At 51.3% G+C, this 19062-nt stretch overlaps 1 protein-coding gene across 48 annotated transcripts in view; it reads left to right on the top strand.

Annotated features, from left to right (window-relative positions):
- The window catches only part of CLASP2 (cytoplasmic linker associated protein 2), a 1795600-nt gene that overhangs the window by 1006025 nt on the left and 770513 nt on the right, over positions 1-19062 (top strand). For 25 of the 48 annotated variants that reach the window (XM_086964693.1, XM_086964694.1, XM_086964709.1 and 22 more), the window contains 2 exons: positions 15238-15339; positions 15462-15488. In XM_086964693.1, coding sequence (XP_086820819.1) covers positions 15238-15339; positions 15462-15488 — 129 coding nt within the window. The remainder of the gene's footprint in view (positions 1-15237; positions 15340-15461; positions 15489-19062) is intronic. The other 23 variants (XM_086964701.1, XM_086964699.1, XM_086964729.1 and 20 more) reach the window with 1 other exon arrangement.

Raw genomic sequence — 19062 nt, 5'->3', positions numbered from 1 at the left:
CGGACATGTTTTGTTGAAACTGTTTTCCTTACTAATTATGGTGCTGTAATAATGTAAGGTTCCCCTGAGTACAAGGGGGTCTGGCAGCTTGTTTTTTCACCAGTTTGCCTGTGTAATGCACGGCATGGTTCCACAAGCAATAATGATAAAGTGGACATGTGCAAAGCCAGAGGTGGTGACATACAACTATATAAAGACAGCAACTCTCTAACGATCACACCTAAATTCTCAGTATAGAATCTACCATTTCTTTTTATTTCACCTACGCACTCACCCATTCACAATCAAATCAATTTCCACACAAGCTTACCTAAAGGTAGCACACATCGTCTGGAATTCTGTGTTCTGTCTACAACTCTTTAGATGAAATTAGGCATTTCCCTTATTAAAAGCTTTATTTTTTTACTATATTGTTTTTATAAAAAGTCATTTTAAATACCTTTCAGCAACACAGGTCTCATTTTTCGGTAGAGGCTTTTTTCCTGAAGCATTGGCTTAAGGTAACTCTAGCTTTATTAGTTTACCTGTTTTGCGCTACATTGCCAACATATCTGTCATCTGCAGTGAACGTCCGAGGACCTGAAGACATTTGCACTTTAGGTTTAAAGTATTTTATTGAAGCAGGGTGGGATCGGACACAGAGGGGTGAGAAACAGGTGACCCACAAGATCCGCGCACCAGTGCGCATCATACAGCCAATACAATAATACAGTTACAATTTCGTAAGAGGCTCCGTCCGACTCGGGAGCATAGCTTCAGCACCTGTGGGCACGGACAAACGACAAGGGGAGGGGGGGGGGGGAGGGGGAGGGGAGGGGAGGGATGAGGAGAGGAAAAAAAAATCAGGAGGGAAGGAACAAAAGAAAGAACGCATGGGGAAGGAAAAAAGAAAAAAAAAAAAGGGGGGGGGGGTAAAGGGAGGGGAAACAACCCCGCTCCAAAAAACCTACCCAACCAAACTGAACCCCCAACTACCATACCCCGACCCACCCCCTGTACTGTGCCAGCATCTACAGTCCCCGCCACTGTGAACTCTCCATGAATCAATACTATGCAACACCAACCCCACCCACTCAGGCAGGCGGGTCCGGCGGCGGCGTCAGCCTCAACAACCGCAGATATCTAGGGCAGGTAATCTCTCGAAACTCAGAACATAACAGGCTGTGAAAGGGCTCCCACAATTCCTCAAAGGTATCAGTAACCCCCAGGGCCACCAAGGACATCTTTTCCATTCCAAGAACATGCCACAATCTGTGCAGCCAACCAACTACAGAGGGAAGTGTTGTGGTGCGCCAGTGTATGAGAATATTCTGCACCGCTGACCCCAGCGCAATTGCGATCTGTCTACCCCTCTTGGACCTAAGGGGATACATCAACCCATTCGGCAACCCCAACAGGACATAGGCCGGGAACCTAGGCAGTTCTATCCCAAAGCATTTGTCAACCTCGCTCAGGACCTCTTCCCAGTACGGAGCCAGCAGGGGGCAATCCCACAGTATGTGCGTCAGTGTACCAGTGTTGCCACAGTTGCGCCAGCACGTCCCTGGTATCGCCCTATCCATCTCGTGCAGTTTCTCCGGAGTGCGGTACCAGTAGGTCGAGATTTTAGTAAAGGTCTCCGTAAGACCCGTGTGGTAGGCCGAGTGGCGCGCGCGGTTGGAGATGTTGTCCCATTCTTTATGACTCAGCTCGCGCCCAAGCTCTCGCTCCCATCGTTCCCGACCAGGGTTGTGAATGTGAAATGAGGGGGGCTGCAGCATTCTATACAGGTCCGAGATCAGTTTGGCGTCCGACGTGCGAGTAATTAACCAACGCTCATACTCCGTGATTTCCCTGTGTGCCGCGTCGCGCACTTGGGGTTGTAATGCCCAGTGGCGCGCCTGCATGTATCGCATGCGTTCCGTCTCAGGGAGGCCATAATCCCTCTGCAAGTCCTGGAAGGAGACAACTCCCTCGGGGGAGTACAAGTGGTACAGAGTGCAGCAGCGGGCCACCCGCCAGCGTTCATAGGCTCCCCGTTCCAGCCCCGGGCCGAAGTCCGGGTTGCCAATGAGCGGCGTGAAGGGAGAGGGGAAGGTAGTCAACTCGCATCTGGCAGCCACCGAGTCCCACGTCTGGAGCGGGACCCGCGTCACCAAAGACGCGTAAAGATTGGGGGGTCGATGGGCTCGCCTCAGGAATGGTACTTCCTGCAGCGTCCTACCCGCCACCGCCTGATCTTGAAACAACCAGTGTTTATCAGATTCCCACCGGCTCCATTCCACGAGGTATCGGAGCTGAGCGGCCTGAAAATATTTCCGTAAATCCGGTATCCCCAGCCCTCCGGATTCCGGCGAGAGCATAGCGATGCCCCTCTTGATCCTCGGCCTACGGCCCTGCCACACGAAACGCGAAATGGCAGTCTGAGTCTCCGCGAGCCACCCCGCAGGAGGGTGGAGCGGTAATGCTCTGAAGAGGTAAAGCACCTGAGGCAGAAGGGTCATCTTCACTGCGGCCACCCTACCCAGTAGCGACAGCGTGCCTTTATCCCACCTGCCCAATTCCTCCTTGATTTTAGTGCCTAGAGCTGCGTAATTGGCCTTAACCATCTCCGGGAGGGAGGGCGCCAGCAGGATCCCCAAATACGGGATCTGGTCCTTGGACCAGCTCAGAGGGTAAAGCCTCTGCAGTTCCACTCTAGTGGCAGCAGATAGCGAGATGTCCAGGGCGGCCGACTTACCCAGGTTCACCTTGAAGCCCGCCACGTCAGCGAATAAGTTCAGTTCCTCCACACAGGCCGGTAGCGATCTCCGCGGGTCATCCAACGTCAGAATGACATCGTCCGCGTACAAGCTAATCGCGTGGCGAAACCCGCCCATCTGGACACCGATAATGTCAGGGTTCTGCCTAACCCTCTGGGCAAATGGCTCCATGTACAAGGCAAAGAGCAAAGGGGAGAGCGGGCATCCCTGTCTCGTGCCCCGTTCAATGGGGAAGGGTCGGGAGCTGCCGCCGTTCACCCGGACCACCGCAGATGGGAACCGGTAGCAGTTAAAGATCAGGTGACGAAACTTCTCCCCTATCCCGAATTTGCTCAGGACTTTCTCAAGGTAGGGCCAGTGCACCCTGTCAAAAGCTTTCTCCGCGTCAATGGACAGGAGCATCCTCTCTCCAGGGATCCTAGAAGCCTTCTCGAGAATGTGCGTCACCCTCTTCGTATTATCTACCGTTTGCCTACCGGGCACGAAGCCCGCTTGGTCCGAGTCAACCATGCCGGGGAGATGCAACGCCAAGCGTGCCGCTAAGATACTGGTGAACACCTTCAAATCGGTGTTCAGCAGCGAGATGGGACGATAGGACCCACAGGCGGTCCTGTCCTTGCCCGGCTTAGGGATCACTGAGACCGTGGCCTGGAGAAATTCGGAGGGGATGGCTCCCGGCTCTGCGAAGGAGTTAAAAAGGCGAGTCAGCAGAGGCGCCAGCTCCTGACAGAAGGTTTTGTAAAACAGCGGGATGAAGCCATCCGGACCCGGGGCCTTGCCCAGTTTGAGCCGGGATATCGCCGTAACCACCTCCTCAATGCGTATGTCACGCTCCAGATACTGAGCCTGATCCTGAGTCAGCGACGGAAGCGGAACCGAGTCCAGGTAGTCCCCCTCAGCCTGGGCCGAAGGGGGCTCCCCGGAGTAGAGGTCCGCATAAAAGCCGGAAGACATCCGCTATGTGTTCATCGGTCGTGACTCTGCCTCCGGCCGGGTCCAGCAGTTCCTTCACGCGGTGCTGCTGGTGCTGCACCCTGAGTTTGTTAGCCAGGAGCCGCCCACACCGATCGCCCCCTGTGTAATATTTGTGCTTCAGGCGGAGCACTGCGTACTCCGCCCGATCCGTGTCTAGGGCTGCCAGGAGCTTCCGCGCCGCCTTCAGCTGCCTCCACACCCTGGGGGCCCCTGTCCTGTGATGAACCTGTTCCAGCTCCCTCACCTGCTGGGTGAGCTCATCTCTCTTAAGTTGCCGGTCCCTATTCTCGGCAGCGGAAATCGCGATAAATTCGCCTCGGAGCACGGCCTTTAGGGCCGCCCACTGTGTCGCACGGGAAGTGTCCCCATTGTCGTTCACGGTCTGAAAAGCCAAAATGGCCGCCCTGATCTGATCCACCACCGACCGCCTATGCAAAAGCGTATCTCGGAGCCTCCAAACCCCCCTCGACCGAGCCACCGGCGGAAGAGTGAAAGTGCCCTCAACTGGGGCGTGATCAGAAAGAGAAAGGACCCCCATGTCCGCATTCGAAGCCAAAAGAAGCAGCGGGCCCGACACTAGGAGGTGGTCTAAGCGCGCATAAGATCTATGGGCGTGTGAGAAATAAGAGTATGCGCGGGTGGTGGGGTGGAGGCAGCGCCACATGTCATGCAGGTCCAGCTCCGCAAGTCGAGTTCGAATCGAGCCCGAAAGCTCACCCAACTGCTGGCGCCGCTGCACAGACCTATCCAGCGCCGCGTCAAAAACCAGATTCAAATCACCCCCCAACACTATGTGCCTATCAGAGGTGAATGCAACGTCGTCCAAGGCCCTGTGTAAGAATTGGTCCTGATGATCATTGGGGCAGTAAACGGAGCCTACAGTCAGTGCTAAGCCCCCCACCTTGATTCTATATACCAGGAGTCTTCCTTTCTGCTCCGCCACCTTGCTCACCACCTCGCCCCCGAACCTTCTAGAAAACAAAATGGCCACCCCTGCCGTCTTGGAAGTGCTAGAGGAAAATAGCTGTGTGGGGAACTTGGGGGTTCGCATCCGCGAGCAGTCCTTAGCCAGCAAGTGGGTCTCCTGCAGCAGGCAGATATCCGCTTGTGAGTTTTCCAACAGGGATAACACTGCCCGCCGCTTAACCGGATTATTCAGCCCTTTCACATTGAGAGTAAGCACCTTAAGAGCCATCAAAGAGAGAGTTCAGGGAGCACATATCAAAAGGCAAAGCCCCGTCAGCAAACACAGAAGGCACCCTTCGAGACCCCAAAACAGAGCAACGTTGAATCAACCATTGGCACAGTACAGTCCCCGAACCCCAACACCCCACGACCAAACACCCCCCCCCCGCCCCTACACCAGCAAATCCACACCACCCCCCGCTACTGGCCCCCCCTCTAGGTCCCAAAATCAAAACAGCTACCCGTCCGCCCCAACCCCTTCCCCCGCTTCTCAAACTTTTCAAAAAAGACATTGTCCCAGTCCGGCCCAAAACGGGCAAGGCCGTGGAAAGTCAACCTAGTGGACGTCCAGCCACCACCTTCAGCACTCGCCCTTCCTCCCGTGCCACCCCCCGAAACCCCGCACCTGCAATAAGAATGTGCTAAAATAGACTCCCCCCGGAGTGAGTTCAGGCCGTCAAGGCCACTTCGCCATTCGCCGCCACTCTGGAGGCCTCCTGGATGGCAGCCGCCATTTCAGCCCGGATTGCAGGCGAGCCCGGGCGCTCCGCCGGGGGAGAGGCCCCCACCTCAGCTCGTTGCCAGCCGTTACGATTGCTGCGCCTCCGTCGCGGGGCCGGGGTATCCGTGTCTGTTGCAGTGAGGCCCAGCACCGCGCAAACATCTTGAAGGGACCGAAGTTGATGTAAGACACCGTTCCACCTGAAGATCAGGCGGAAGGGGTGCCCCCAGGAGTACTGCGTTTCATGCTCCCGCAGGAAGTCCGTAGCGATCTTGAAGGATTTCCTCTTCTGTAACGTGACTGTGGATAAGTCCTGAAACAGTGTCACAGGATGGTCCCGGAATCGAAAAGGCTGCTGCCCTCGTGCCTCACGGAGGATCCGCTCCTTCAAAGGAAAGTTCGGGAGGAAGGCCAAAATGTCCGGGGCGGGCGCCGTGGCCCTGCGGGGGCGACCCACCCGGTGCGCCCGGTCAATGCGAATCCGAAAGTCCTCCGGCTCTCCCAGGATCGCTCGGAAGAGGGCCACCAGATATGCCGTCACGTCTTCACCCTCCTCACCAGACGGCACTCCGCGGACCCGGATGTTGTTCCGCCTGGACCGATTTTCAAGGTCCTCGGCGTGGGCCTGTAGCTCAATCTGTTGCTCCCGGAGCCGCAGGACCTCCTGCTGCAGATGGGTGATCTCCTCATCCCTGGAGTGGCCCGCTTCCTCCACCGTGTTCACCCGGTCCCCCAGGGAGTCCATCTCTCTCCTCACTTCGCGGACCTCCCCGGCCACTTCATTCTTGAGTGCTTGGAAGTCTTCCCTCAGGGAGCTAAACAGGGACTCGAGAAAGGACCTCGTCACCGGGGGCTCTCCACCTTCTGCCCCCCTGGCTGGTGCCGGGGAGGTCGCGGCCGGTTGGGCACCTCCGCTGCGCAGGGCGCCCCGTCCCAGCATCTCCGGCAAGGTCCGGTCGCCTCTTCGCTGTCCCCTGGTATTCGACATTGTAGAGCGAGAACGGACACTGAGGCTCGCTGAACAGCAGAGAAAGCGGCTATATGCCAGCCGGGAGTGGTCGCAAAGAGCGCCAGGAGGGATGAGCTGCCCGGCCGAACTCCACAAAATGGCCGCTCAGTAGTGTCGTGGGGGCAACGCCCAAGATGGAGACCCTTTGTCCTTCTCCGTCCCAAGAACCAGAAATCCGGCCAGGGGGCTAGGTCACAGCGCAACAGCCACCGGGGTCCGCTGCTGCAGGGTGAGATCAGTCTCGGGAGACTCGGTCCCCAGTTCCGCACAGATAACCAGCCGAGGCGACCTCCTCCAGCAGGCCTCGTCAAGCCACGGGCTGGCGTAGCGAGGTGGCACCGACTCCGCTACCGCTCTGCACCTCCGCTCCGCTCCGCTCCGTACAGCCGCTGCTGGACAGCTCCCGGCTGCGCGCGGAGTCGTCGCCGAATCCCACTCCAACAGCACATGCACCACAGCGGGCTTCACACCTCAGAGGCTGATCGCCCCGTCGCGCTCCGAGGGTCGGGAGACTCGCGGCTTCCAGCTCTCACTCGGGTCGTACAGCGGGGTCCGATCTGGGCAACACCGGCCAAAATCTCGTCCCCGACGGCGCCAACCAGGCTCAGCAGGCTCTCCACACCTCCACCGCAAGCACCAGGCTCGGTGGCCGCGTGATCCGGGGGGAATCAGCGGTTCCGAGCGGTGCAGGAATTCAGGGGTCCGGGAGCCCTCGGCAAGTGCGACCGCTCAGCCCGCCATCTTGGCCACGCCCTGACATTTGCACTTTAACTGATAATCTAGACCTATCTTTCTTCCACAATGAAGAGTTAGTAATACTTAGATTGTTTACATTCTAAACTTTGTTTTCTACGGTCGACCTGGAGAATTTTATGTACTACAGTTCTTTTGTTCCTTTTTGATCACCCTAGGCTGTTAAAATATATACCTTTGAATTCACTCCAAGGGCTGCTTCCCAATAACAAAGCTTCTCAAACATCTGTCAGGCTAATTTATTAAGATCCTGTTTGGGTTCATATGATTCAATGTAGAAGTATAAACTTTCCTGATCAGACATGCAGTTGCCTCAAAATAAAGGCAATTCGTTGTCTGCAGAGGCTGCACATAGTTCTTATGGAGACCAGAAATGATAGCCCTCCTCATCTTCTAAGGTGTACAAGCCTAAACATACTAAGTCATCTGGTACTGTGTTTTGTTTTTGATCTGGTGGCCTTTATTCAGGCTGCAGGTCCCAGGTGTGGGGAGCTCACCCCAGATCTTTTAGGTAGGCATCCTAAATTATACCAAATGAGAGGATGCCCCTACCCAGTCCTTTCTTGACAATTGACATTGAAAGAAAGTGTTGAAAACGTTGTAGTGGTTCTCCTACTTACAGGAGTGTACTCCAGCTTCATCAGATCCCAAAAGCTATTTTAGCTTTGAATCCAATACCGAGTGACAAGCACTATTCAAATAGTACAGTGGCACAATTAGCTCAGCTTGGTACTGTTGCTCTTTACTCATTGGCTAAACATGCAGTGCTGTTCCCAGCCACATTAATAGATTCATGACTTCTTATTGCTATTGCTGGATAACGCACAGTAAAATGTTAATATGACAATTGCTATGCCTTTCGATAATGGAAGGTAGAGCTTTATAAATGTTTCCATCATACACTGGACTCAGATGAAATTCTGGGAACCTGTAAATAAGGTTTTCAAACAAACATGGACAATATAGTTTTTGTGATACCAACTAAAAACCATTACCTGCTGCTTTCCATAAACCAGAAAATTTCACCTGGCTTACTTTTGCACCGTTCATCAAGCATTTAAATTTCAAAACAAATTGTAATACTGACTTTGGAGATTTCTAATGCTCTCTCATTTTGAGACTAGCTATGGCACAATGCTTTACACAGAGAAGGCAATCTTGCTTTAGCATCTGACCTCTACTCCAAATCCAGAAAAATACGTGGGGCAAAGATTTTCATTGCATAACCTTTCCTATTGCAATTCTGGGCAGTATTTTGCTTAGGTTAAATCACGAAAGAACTCAGACAGTTGGAGCTATTTTGCCCCTTCTGCAACTCTCTGGTTTCTAAAGAAAATGTTTTATCATCCATTAACAATAATTGTAGGATGTCCCTTCTATATAGGGCCCATTTCGTGAAAAAAGACAGCAAAGGGAGAAATCTTCTGCTGCTTTCATTTGTATGGCTAAAGTACAAATTTTCTCCTCTGAAAACATCCTTTTCCAAACAGCAGTGTTTTGAAAGAGAGCTCAGTGCAAGCAACTCCTAGCACTATTCCAGTGAGTGAACCAAAAATCCCTGTACTTTGTCAGTATATTAAACCAGTTACTTGAGACATTTGAGTCATGAAGTCGATGGCAATGCTATATTCTGGTCATTATACACTAAAGCCTTTTCTGCCTTACCCCGTTAGATCAACAGCAAAGCATCCCACCTGAACAACTAGTGCATGGGTTCGGGTGGTGGTGGTGGTTGTGGCGGGGGTTTAGAGGCTGATACAAGTGGTTTCTATAGTCCAGGGAAATGCTAAAGCTATTCCTGGAGTTTCCTGATAAGCACAAAGGAGTAGAAGCTCTGCCATTTTTTTATGCATTGATTATTAAATTAATTGCAGAAAAATAGATTCATGACAAGAGGTTTTGGTCATAAGCATTTGTGTGGATGTCCAGAGTTTACAAATACTAGCTGATTAGAAGAATGTGTTCCTTTGCTGCCTGTCCTTTTCACCACAATAATTGTCATCAAATGTGTCATTCTATTTGGACGAAGCATGTGTTTGTTATGTCACTGCCTACCCAATATTCTTCCTATTAATGTTTGACTTAATGGTATTAGCTATATGTCTCCGCCATTATTTTAGCGTAAAGAAACATAGCTGATCATATAATCTACACCTGTTGTATTACTAGGCTCCATTGTATTCTAAATGGTCTCTGTTTATTTATATATTTACTCTTTTCTAGTGTATAGTTAACACTGTAGTGTATTGGGTCCAGTCAGCAATGATCCAGGAACCACACTCGAGTGCTGTGTAGTTAGGGAGCTTCATAAAATATTTAGCCATAGATTTATTTTTGATTTCTCGCTGTATTCAGGAGACTCAAGAGATTATGGACCTGGTGTACTAAATTGCCATTTGCAAAAAGTTATTATAAACTGCACAACGACTTTTTGTGAATGGATAAGAACTTTTCGAACCAACCTATACATTATTAGGCCGGTTCACAAAATTCTGAAATGTAGTGAGATGCAATCCAACCTATGTCATCAGTATTCATGAGGTAGGTCATGAATTGAAACTTACTACAATTGTGCAGCCTATTTTCCGTAAAGGGAACAGCACTGCATTTAAATAGAAAAGTTATTATTATTTTTTTTAAGTTCTTTTGATAGTTGGAAGTGCTCCCGCGGACTCCTACCGTTTTTTTTGCATTAGCAAAGGAGAAGAGTCCCCCAACAGGACCTCTTCCATTTTGTGAATGTGTTATCATCCCAGCTCGAGAATCAGTAACTTTTCAGTGGTCTGTGGCCTGATTACGGTTGCAAAACATTAATAAATCTCCTAAAGAATCACTATTTGTAAATCGATAATTGTATACTGGTGGGCCTGAAGCCATTTTTGCACTACTACTGTAGTGGATGGTACAAAAGGGGATGCAGTCCGCTAGTGGCATTTAACACACCTATTCCCTTTCAAATAGCAATATATCTGAAAGAAACACGTTGTGATAGAATCTTTACCTTAGAATTACCCCCAGGCGTCAGACTGGATCCGGAAAGTTTTTCAGCAGCAGTACCCGTGGGCGTCAGTAGGAGTCGTCGTGCGGCTCCTGTTCGTCGTTGGCGCCGGGATGATGTAAATGGAGCTACTTAGACGTGCCCACGTGCGCTGACGTCAGTTCTTTCTTTCGCCGCACCAGCAAGCGCAGATCCGGAAAGAGCAAGTTCCTCCAGTCAATTTTTGACTGAGCTTTTTCGAGGCCTTTTACCTCAGTTTCGATTCTGACGCCAATGGGGCCTTTCTACCCCTATGTCCGTCCTCCTTATTTTCAGCCTGTTTCACAGACTTCAGAGAAAGGGGAGGACTGGGAGGGGTCTGTGGACCCTCTCGCACAACAGTATAGTGATGATCCGGATTAGGCAGAGGATTTAGGGGATGCCAGTGGTCTTCACATCTCGCCTGACCTTGGCATGCTGTCTCCTCCTTCTGTGGCTACGGAGGAGGGAGCAAGTTATGCAGTGGTGTTTCGTAAGGCGGCCGAGGCTCGCTACCTCAAACTCCCTACAGTGGCCGTCGGGACTAACCTCCTGGCTGAAGTGCTTCAACCGGCGGCGACCTTTTCGGAGCCCTTGCTGCCTTTTAATGATGCACTGTCTGATGTTCTTTTGGGCACTTGGTCTAGGCAGAACACAGGGGCTCCTGTGGACAAGAAAGTGGCCCGACGCCATTGCCCGGCTTCAGGCGACCACCCCTCTTTATCAACCAATTCTTCACCCCTGAGAGCTTGGTTGTCCAAGCCTCTGCATCCCAGAGCGCATTCCCTTCTGCACCTCCGGATAGGGAATCCAAGAAGCTGTTTTCATCTGCCAGCTTAGGGCTGCGGTCGGTGAACACTGCATGCGTCTTGGGCCATTACTCCCACTCTGTGTTCGACACGGTAGCGCAGATGCTTCCTAACTGTCCGGAGGAGACCCAGACAGTACTCGCCCAAGCAATTGCAGATGGGAGGGACGCAACTAAGTTCTTTTCAGGGGATATCCAAAACACCTTGATGGACATGCCCTTTGATGGCATTCGCCTTTTTTGGCAACAAAGCGGATAGTGCGTTGGAACACTTTAAAGATTCACGGGCTACGGCCAAGTCCTTGGGTCTCTCGGCCACTCAGCCTCCTCTACCTTCTGCTTTTTGCTCCTTTCGTGGCCACGGAGGGGGTGCCCCAACATGTTCATTCCAGATCCACAGGCCGGTGCAGCAACAACCTGAGCACACCCCCGCGGACGTGGGAACCGCCAAGGCGGTTCTGGGGGCCAGCGGGTGGGTCAGTCCACCTCCACCCCTGCGGCATCCACTTCAAAGATTTCCTAGTCCGACCTTTCAGGCCCATCAAACGCCACTGGGCAGCAGAATACACCATCATCTCCCCCTTCTGGCGCAACATCCCTTCGGACAAGCGGGTGCTGCAGATAGGGGCTACTCCCTCCCCTTCCAGACTACCGCTCCAGCCATGCCACCTCGGTACCACTGCATGTCGGGGGACCATCTTGCGCTTCTTCAGCCGGAAGTCACGGCCCTCTTGGCCAAGGGGACCATCGAGCGCGTTCCTGGCCCATAAGTAGGTCTTGGTTGTTATTCCCACTACTTTCTGGTCCCCAAGAAGGACAAGGGCCTGCGTCCTATCTTGGACCTAAGGGACGTCAATAGCTTCCTCCAGAAGAAGAAGTTCAAGATGTTGACGCTTGCTCAGGTCTTGTCTGCTCTCGACCCTGGAGACTGGATTGTAGCGTTGGAATTGCAGGATGCTTATTTCCACATATCCGTCCTGCCGGCCCACCGGTATTACCTGCGGTTCACGGTACGCCACAAGCATTTTCAGTTTACTGTGCTCCCCTTCGGCCTTACCCGTGCTGCTCGGGTGTTCACAAAGTGATGGCAGAGGTCGCAGCTCATCTGGGCAGATCGGGGGTTCCAGTCTTTCCCTATCTCAACAAGTGGTTGTTGAAGGCGGGCTCGCCCCAGGCAGTCGTCTCCCACCTCCAGACTACGGCCGACCTCATGCATTTGCTGGGGTTTTCGATCAACGTGCCAAAGTCGCACCTGATTCCCTCTCAGAAGCTCCTCTTCATCAGAACAGTTCTGAACTCTGCACAGTTTCGGGTTTATCCTCCTGAGCAGCGAGTCTGGGATATTCAGGCATGAGTCCGATCTTTCAGCCTCTATCCCAGGTTTCGGTCAGGGTGACCCTTCAACTACTGGGCCTGATGGCCTCCTGTATCCTGCTGGTGGATCATGCCAGATGGCATATGCGGTCTCTGCAGTAGGACCTGAAGTTCCAGTGGGCACAGCACCGGGGAAACCTGTCCGTTCACGTCCAGATCTTGGAGGACACTACACAACAATTGCAGTGGTGGCTCACAAATTACGATTGGGTTAATGACAGATCCCTTTCCCTTCCCCAACTGGAGCATACAGTGGTGACGGACACCTCCCTCCTGGGATGGGGCCGCCACATGGGAGAGGCGGAGATCAGAGTCCTCTGGTCTCCGGCGGAGTCCAGACTCCATGTCAACCTCCTGGAGCTTCGGGCAATCCGACTTGCACTGAAGGCATTCCTTCCCTCTGTCATGAGGTGAGTAGTGCAGGTGTTCACAGACAACACCACCGCCATGTGGTACTGCAACAAACAAGGCGGGGTGGGGTCGTGGACCCTATTTCAGGAGGCTCTGCGCCTCTGGACATGGCTGGAACATCAGGGCATTTCCCTGGTGGTTGAATACCGGGCAGGTTCTCTGAATGCCAGGGCGGACGAACTCAGCCGCTGGTGCATGATGGATCACGAGTGGCATCTGGACTCGGACGTGGCGCAAGGTCTCTTTCGGCAGTGGGGAGAGCCTTCGTTAGATCCATTCGCCACCGAAGAGAACGTGCAATGTCATCAGTTCTGCGAGTTGGAATTTCCAAGGCGGCACTCGCTAGGCGCCGCTTTTCGTTGCGAGTGGAGTTGCGGTCTACTATACGTCTTTCTGCCTATACCAATTCTACCACTTCTATAGCACAGAGTGCTGAGGAAGATCAAGCGTGACCGGGCCCAAGTCATTCTTGTGGCTCTGGACCTAGCTCGAAGAGTATGGTATCCCGAGCTACTCAGCATGGCGATCGATCTCCCGCTCTGTCTGCCTCTTCGGGAGGTTCTTCTGTCGCAGCAGCAGGGGAGGGTCCTCCACCCAAACCTGTCCAGCCTCCACCTCCTTACTTGGAGATTGAGCAGCGGCATTTGACGTCTTTTGACCTGCCTCTTGAAGTTTGTGATGTCATCTTGGCAGCAAGGCGTCCCTCCACTAAAACGGTATATGCCTGCAGGTGGAATACATTTATGGCATGGTGCACAGCAAAGGCTGTGGATCCCCTTTCTGCCGCTCTTTCAGAGGTCCTCCTCTTTCTACTTTCTTTTGCCCAGCAGGGCTCTGGGCACTATCGGGGGCTATCTCTCGGCCATTTCAGCCTTGTTACAGCTTCCAGACCAGCCTTCTATAGTCAATTCCCCTGTTGTAAATAGATTCTTAAAAGGCATTACTCATCTTTTCTCTCCTGTTCCTTTCATAATGCCTCAGTGGGACTTGAACCCCGTTCTAGCTTATCTGATGTGTGCTCCCTTTGAGCCTCTTCACAACTGTCCTCTTCGTCTTCTCACTTCAAAGACTACTTTCCTGGAGGCCATCACCTCTGCCAGAAGAGTGAGTGAGCTCCAGGCTCTTTCTTCTTACCCTCCATTTCTCTCAGTCCATCCCGACAACGTTGTTCTGCGGGCTAGTCCATCTTTTCTGCCAAAAGTTGTCACTGTGTTTCACATCAGGCAGACCATCAATTTGACCACCTTATTTCCACCTCCGCATCCCTCAGAAGAGGAAGAGAGGCTCCACCGCCTGGACCCAAAACGTGCGCTCTCTTTCTATCTGAACGGCACCAACAGTTCCGGGTGGATGACCAGCACTTTGTTGGCTACGTGGGCGCCAAGAAAGGTCGGGCCGTGCACAAGCGGACCATCTCTCAGTGGGTCATTCTGTGCATTAAGGCTAGTTATTCTTTGGCTAAAAAGGAGGCTCCGGTGGGGCTACGTGCCTATTCTACTAGGGGGACGGCAGCCACTACTGCTTTGTGATGGGGAATTCCGTTGCATGACATCTGTCAGGCAGCTATGTGGGCTTAGCTGCACACGTTTACCAATCATTACTGCCTGGACAGCCAAGTCCGGAGAGACAACTTCTTTGGCCGTTCTGTTCTCCAGGACTTTCTGGTGTGATCTTGGTTCGCAGACCCAACACCGGGGTTGGGATTGCTGGGGTATCTATTCTAAGGTAAGAAAATCTATCACTATGTATTACTTTCAGATGCACAAGTTACTTACCTTCGGTAACGATATATCTGTAAGATACATTAGTAGTGATAGATACCTTACCGCCCCAACCATCCTCCCCGTTCTGCGAACTGATTTCTAGGTTGAAGGTCATCCCTTTCAGAGTCCTAGTTTCATGGCACCAGTGGTCAGTTTCGTGCATGGCTCTGCGTTCATTGCGCGGAAAGTTGTGTACACAACTGATGTCAGCGCGCTTGGGCTCGTCTAAGTAGCTCCAGCGACTTTATCCCGGCGCCAGCGACGCACGCGAAGCCGCACGACATCGCCTACCAACGCGCAGGGGTAATGCTGACCAAAAACTTTCCAGATCCAGTCTGACGCCCGGGGGTAATTCTAAGGTAAGGAATCTATCACTACTAATGTTTCTTACAGGTATATCTTTACCGAAGGTAAGTAACTTGTGCGTTATGGCTATCTAAACCTATTTTGTAGTTCAGTAACCTGTTTACGAATTTCCAAATTCAGTTGATGTATAACAAATAACCATCTTGCAGTCGCAGATCTTGTGATTATGTAAATAGCAAGCTTTGCAACCACAAAATGGCTTTGTACATCAAGTCTTACTTTCTTCATAAATAAGCTGACTCGATAAATAGAGCCACAGATTCACTGTGGGAATTCCATTTCCTTCCTAAGCTCCAAGCACTGTAATTGTTGATTTTTAAAAATTTTTTTGCAGGTCGCATAAGGACAAAACTTTCAGCAGCATCTACTGGAATTTCAACCCCGAAAACAGATTCAAGAGGACGGAGCCGGACGAAATTGGTGTCTCAGTCACAACGTACGTATTCATTTATTATTCCGGCACATGTTGCATTAGAGAGGGCAAATGATTTTAAAAAAATAACTAGGTTGGAATTACTAAAAGACTTGCATACTGAGAGTTACTGTTCTGTGTCTTAGGTTCGTCATCACCCGACAAAAGTGAAGGTATTTTGGTGTTTGGGGTCACTCAACATTGCATGTTTCAAAACCATTTTCAAGTGGGCATTTTTCTTTGGGCAAATTATTAGGGCTGGATCTTTCTCTGTCCCTTTTCCGTAATCTATTCTGAAAATTTAACTTGATTGAAATTATGAGCACGTTAACAAACAAAAACACACTATTTTGAGAGGTGAGCACCATCTGAATCGGAGTAACATGTACTGTACTGTAGTTTATTAAGTATACAGTTATTAAACTTTATTCATTTTTTAATCCAGTTTATTTGCTCCCTCTTTTGACGTCACTTTATGATTCTGGCTTATTACACAAAAAATATTATAGGTATCCTCAGCACACAGAAATCTCTGCAAAATCGCACATACTTTCATTGGAAAAAGTTCTAATGATCCAACCCTACATAAAACCAAAGTGTTGGAATGCTACATTACATTAGCAGTACTTAAAACTTACTGGTGTTTGTTCGTAGACCTAGATATAGGTTTTTTTATCCATGAAGTGACTTGTACCTACTTCTGTATTCAAAGATTACAGATTTGATGGTCATTGTAAAACAGAGCTTTTTGTTTATTACTGTCATAATCTAGAAATGTTCCTAGGTCCATATTTGGGTGATACATGCTGAAGTATTCAGTGGACAGTTTATTTGGTGTCTTTCAAAAGTTGTTTATTAATATATAACGTCTGAATGTTAACTATCTGAATCATGCTTTGAAAAGTACTATTAATGATAACAAACATTACAGAAATAGGAAATGTTGTGTTTCTTATCAGTAGTACATTTCTGAGCCAAAACTCAGAATCCAGTTACTCCATTACTTGAACAACTCTTGACCATAGGCAAATTCTGAAGTGAGCTGTAAAGCTCTGCACAGGGTCCTGGACATTTGTTGGTTTTGTGGACCTGATTCTGATTGTGAACACTCTGTATGTGGTATTTTTACCTGAGGATACAGTACAAGTATCGGAAGGCATTTAGCAAGTTTGTTTTCCGAAGAGTTCAACTGATATATCTGGTCTTAAATTATTTGTTAAGATAAATCACTTTTTTAGAGTTTTCTTTGAGTCCCTTAGTGTAATGGAGTTTATAGTTCAAGTTCTACACTTTTCTAAAGCCAGATCTATTGTGAAAATTCCCTTTCTTTTCCAAAGCAATCTTCAAAGCCAATCACAAAGTTACATTCTAGAGCCTATTTTGTGAATGCTCCAATTTCAGATGGTTTGCCAGCATACCCCTTCGGAACTAAATGTCATCCGGGTTCTGGAGCACTAGATTCTCTGAATATCTGCTTCCTCTCGAAGCATTTGACCCTGTCCCTCTCAAAAAGTATGTTTTTCATATTGTTGCTATCCCTCGTTTGACTTTAAATAATGATCCTACAAAGCCACAACTCAAACACATCTCTGATGTCTTTGCCAGATATGTTGCCAGCCACAGGTCTTTACTCTGGCTCCATTTGAGTCACTTGCTCCTATGAGGGTTTACTAACTGAGAGGTATTATCCAAACAATTGAACTGATGCTCCACTGCGATGGGCTCTTGCAATGTACAATGTATTCTTCACCTAGTTCTTTATTGGCTCCTGCTGCAACCAGCCTGTTGTGATCCACCAATCAATAGTGAGTGCAGGGTGCATCATTTGCTTCTCCACGGTAATGTCACAGAGTTTATTCTGCATTGCCGTATGCTTCCTGTTACAATTAATCTGATAGAGACTACTAGCCACAGATTCCTTAAAGTAGAATTATCGCCAGGAGTGAGACTGGATCCCAAAAACTTTTTGCCACAGCATAAAGCACGCCGGCGGGACGGCACCGTGTGACTCCGCCCTGATGTCGTCCGCGTCCCTGACGTCAGCGAATATACATAAATCCCACCCCGGTGCGCCTACGTCAGTTTTTTCTCTTTTCCGCGTGCAATGCGAATCCAGATTGTGTCCTGGCCTGTTTTCAGGCCTTCTTTTCTTTTTGACTCTTTGGCGTTGTGGAACAGTGTGCGAATGCCTTCGGGCTTCAAGACGTGTACCTCTTGTGCATGTCCCATGTCGGCGACGGACCCTCATCTGATTTGCATATGGTGCCTGGGCGAGCACCACAACTCAACGGATTGCAACGCCTGTCAGCACCTTAAGCCTAAGTGACGGCGGGAGCACAGGATGAAATTGCTGTCGGCCCCTTGTCCAGGTCGGTGTCGTCCCAGTGTCCGTCCCCTACCTCGGAGGCCAGGAACCGCCGGTTCAGTCTGCGACATTGTACCTCACCACAGCCCCAAGGGCGTTGCTCGCCGAATGGTAGGTCCTTCAACTTATCTCTGAGGCCCTGTCCTCCTTCAGCGGTGGGCGCCGGTTCCCCTCTGGACGTGCGCCCCAGCCTGTCACATTCCTACCCGCCGTTTCCCGGCATTGGGGCGACTATGGCCTACGCTACGGCTCTGCAGGCTTCTTTGGCCCCTCCTCCACCTCCTTAGACGCCCGCGGATCCCTTGCCTCGCGCGGGGACTTCCGCGGAATCGTCGTCAGCGGCTCCAGCCCTGGCGGTTTTGGCTTTAGGTGGTAGGAGGGTGGTGTAGTCGAGGTGTAGTCCTTAGGGCTCCCCTCTTCGGCACCTGGTGTCCCTTCCTCGCCACAAATCCCTATGGGGCTCCCTGTGGTGTCGCAGTAGATCGCCGGGACTCCGGGCTGGGCCCCGAGTCCTCCTCGGTCCTCTGAGCAGGCAGCTGCCTCGACAGAGGCCGAGCCTTCTCTGGGAGCCTTCCTCCCCGGCTCCGGCGGAGTCACAGGTGGAGGCTGGGACCTGGGGTGCTTTTCCGAGTCCCTCGGTCCTTGATGTGGGCGGCTGCCCCGTCTGAGGCCGAACCGGTGCCTTTTCGGCGCCGCTCTTTCGCCGTACCGGCTTCGAACCTGCCCCATTCTCCTGGGGAGCATGTGGTGGCAGGGGTCAACCCTGCGCCGCAAATGCCCACTCCGGCGCTGATTGACGTCGATCAGCACCTGTGGCGGACTCCACGGAGCCATGCCGGCTTGGGGTTCTTAATTCGTCTCCTGAGGTTCCTTCCTCTCCAGAGGTCTGTCATCTGTTGGTGCTTTCTTTCCCGGAGACAGGGTGCCACATTGTTGCCTTTTCACTGGCATCTTTCTGGGAGGTTTCTCGCCGTCCCCATGGCCTAAATCCTTGAACTCTTCTTTCCGTGGTTTGCGTCTGACTTTACCACCGGCCTCCCCTACTTCCCCTTGGACCCCTCAGGTTCCCCACTCATCTGTGGATCCCCCATTATTCCGGGGCTGGCCGCTTCCCCCTGGACTTGGGGATGGACGGCTCAGTCTGCAGCCGTCGCCCACGGAGGAATTACTTTCTCTTCCGCTACGTCCTACTGAGGCCAGGGTAGCCTTTGTTCGGGCTATTTCCACAGCCGCTGGCATTCTGCAGATGGGTGAACCTGTCACTCCATTTCCTACAGATAACCTTTTGGAAGTTCTCCACCAGGGCTCTGGGGTACGGGAGCTGTTCCTTTTGAAGCGTCGCTCCATAATTCTCTTCTGGGGGCTTGGGGGCGCCCTGCCAT

Source organism: Lissotriton vulgaris, chromosome 4_1, assembly GCF_964263255.1.
Source record: "Lissotriton vulgaris chromosome 4_1, aLisVul1.2, whole genome shotgun sequence".
NCBI lineage: Eukaryota > Metazoa > Chordata > Amphibia > Caudata > Salamandridae > Lissotriton > Lissotriton vulgaris.
This window is presented reverse-complemented; position numbering and strand designations above follow the sequence as displayed.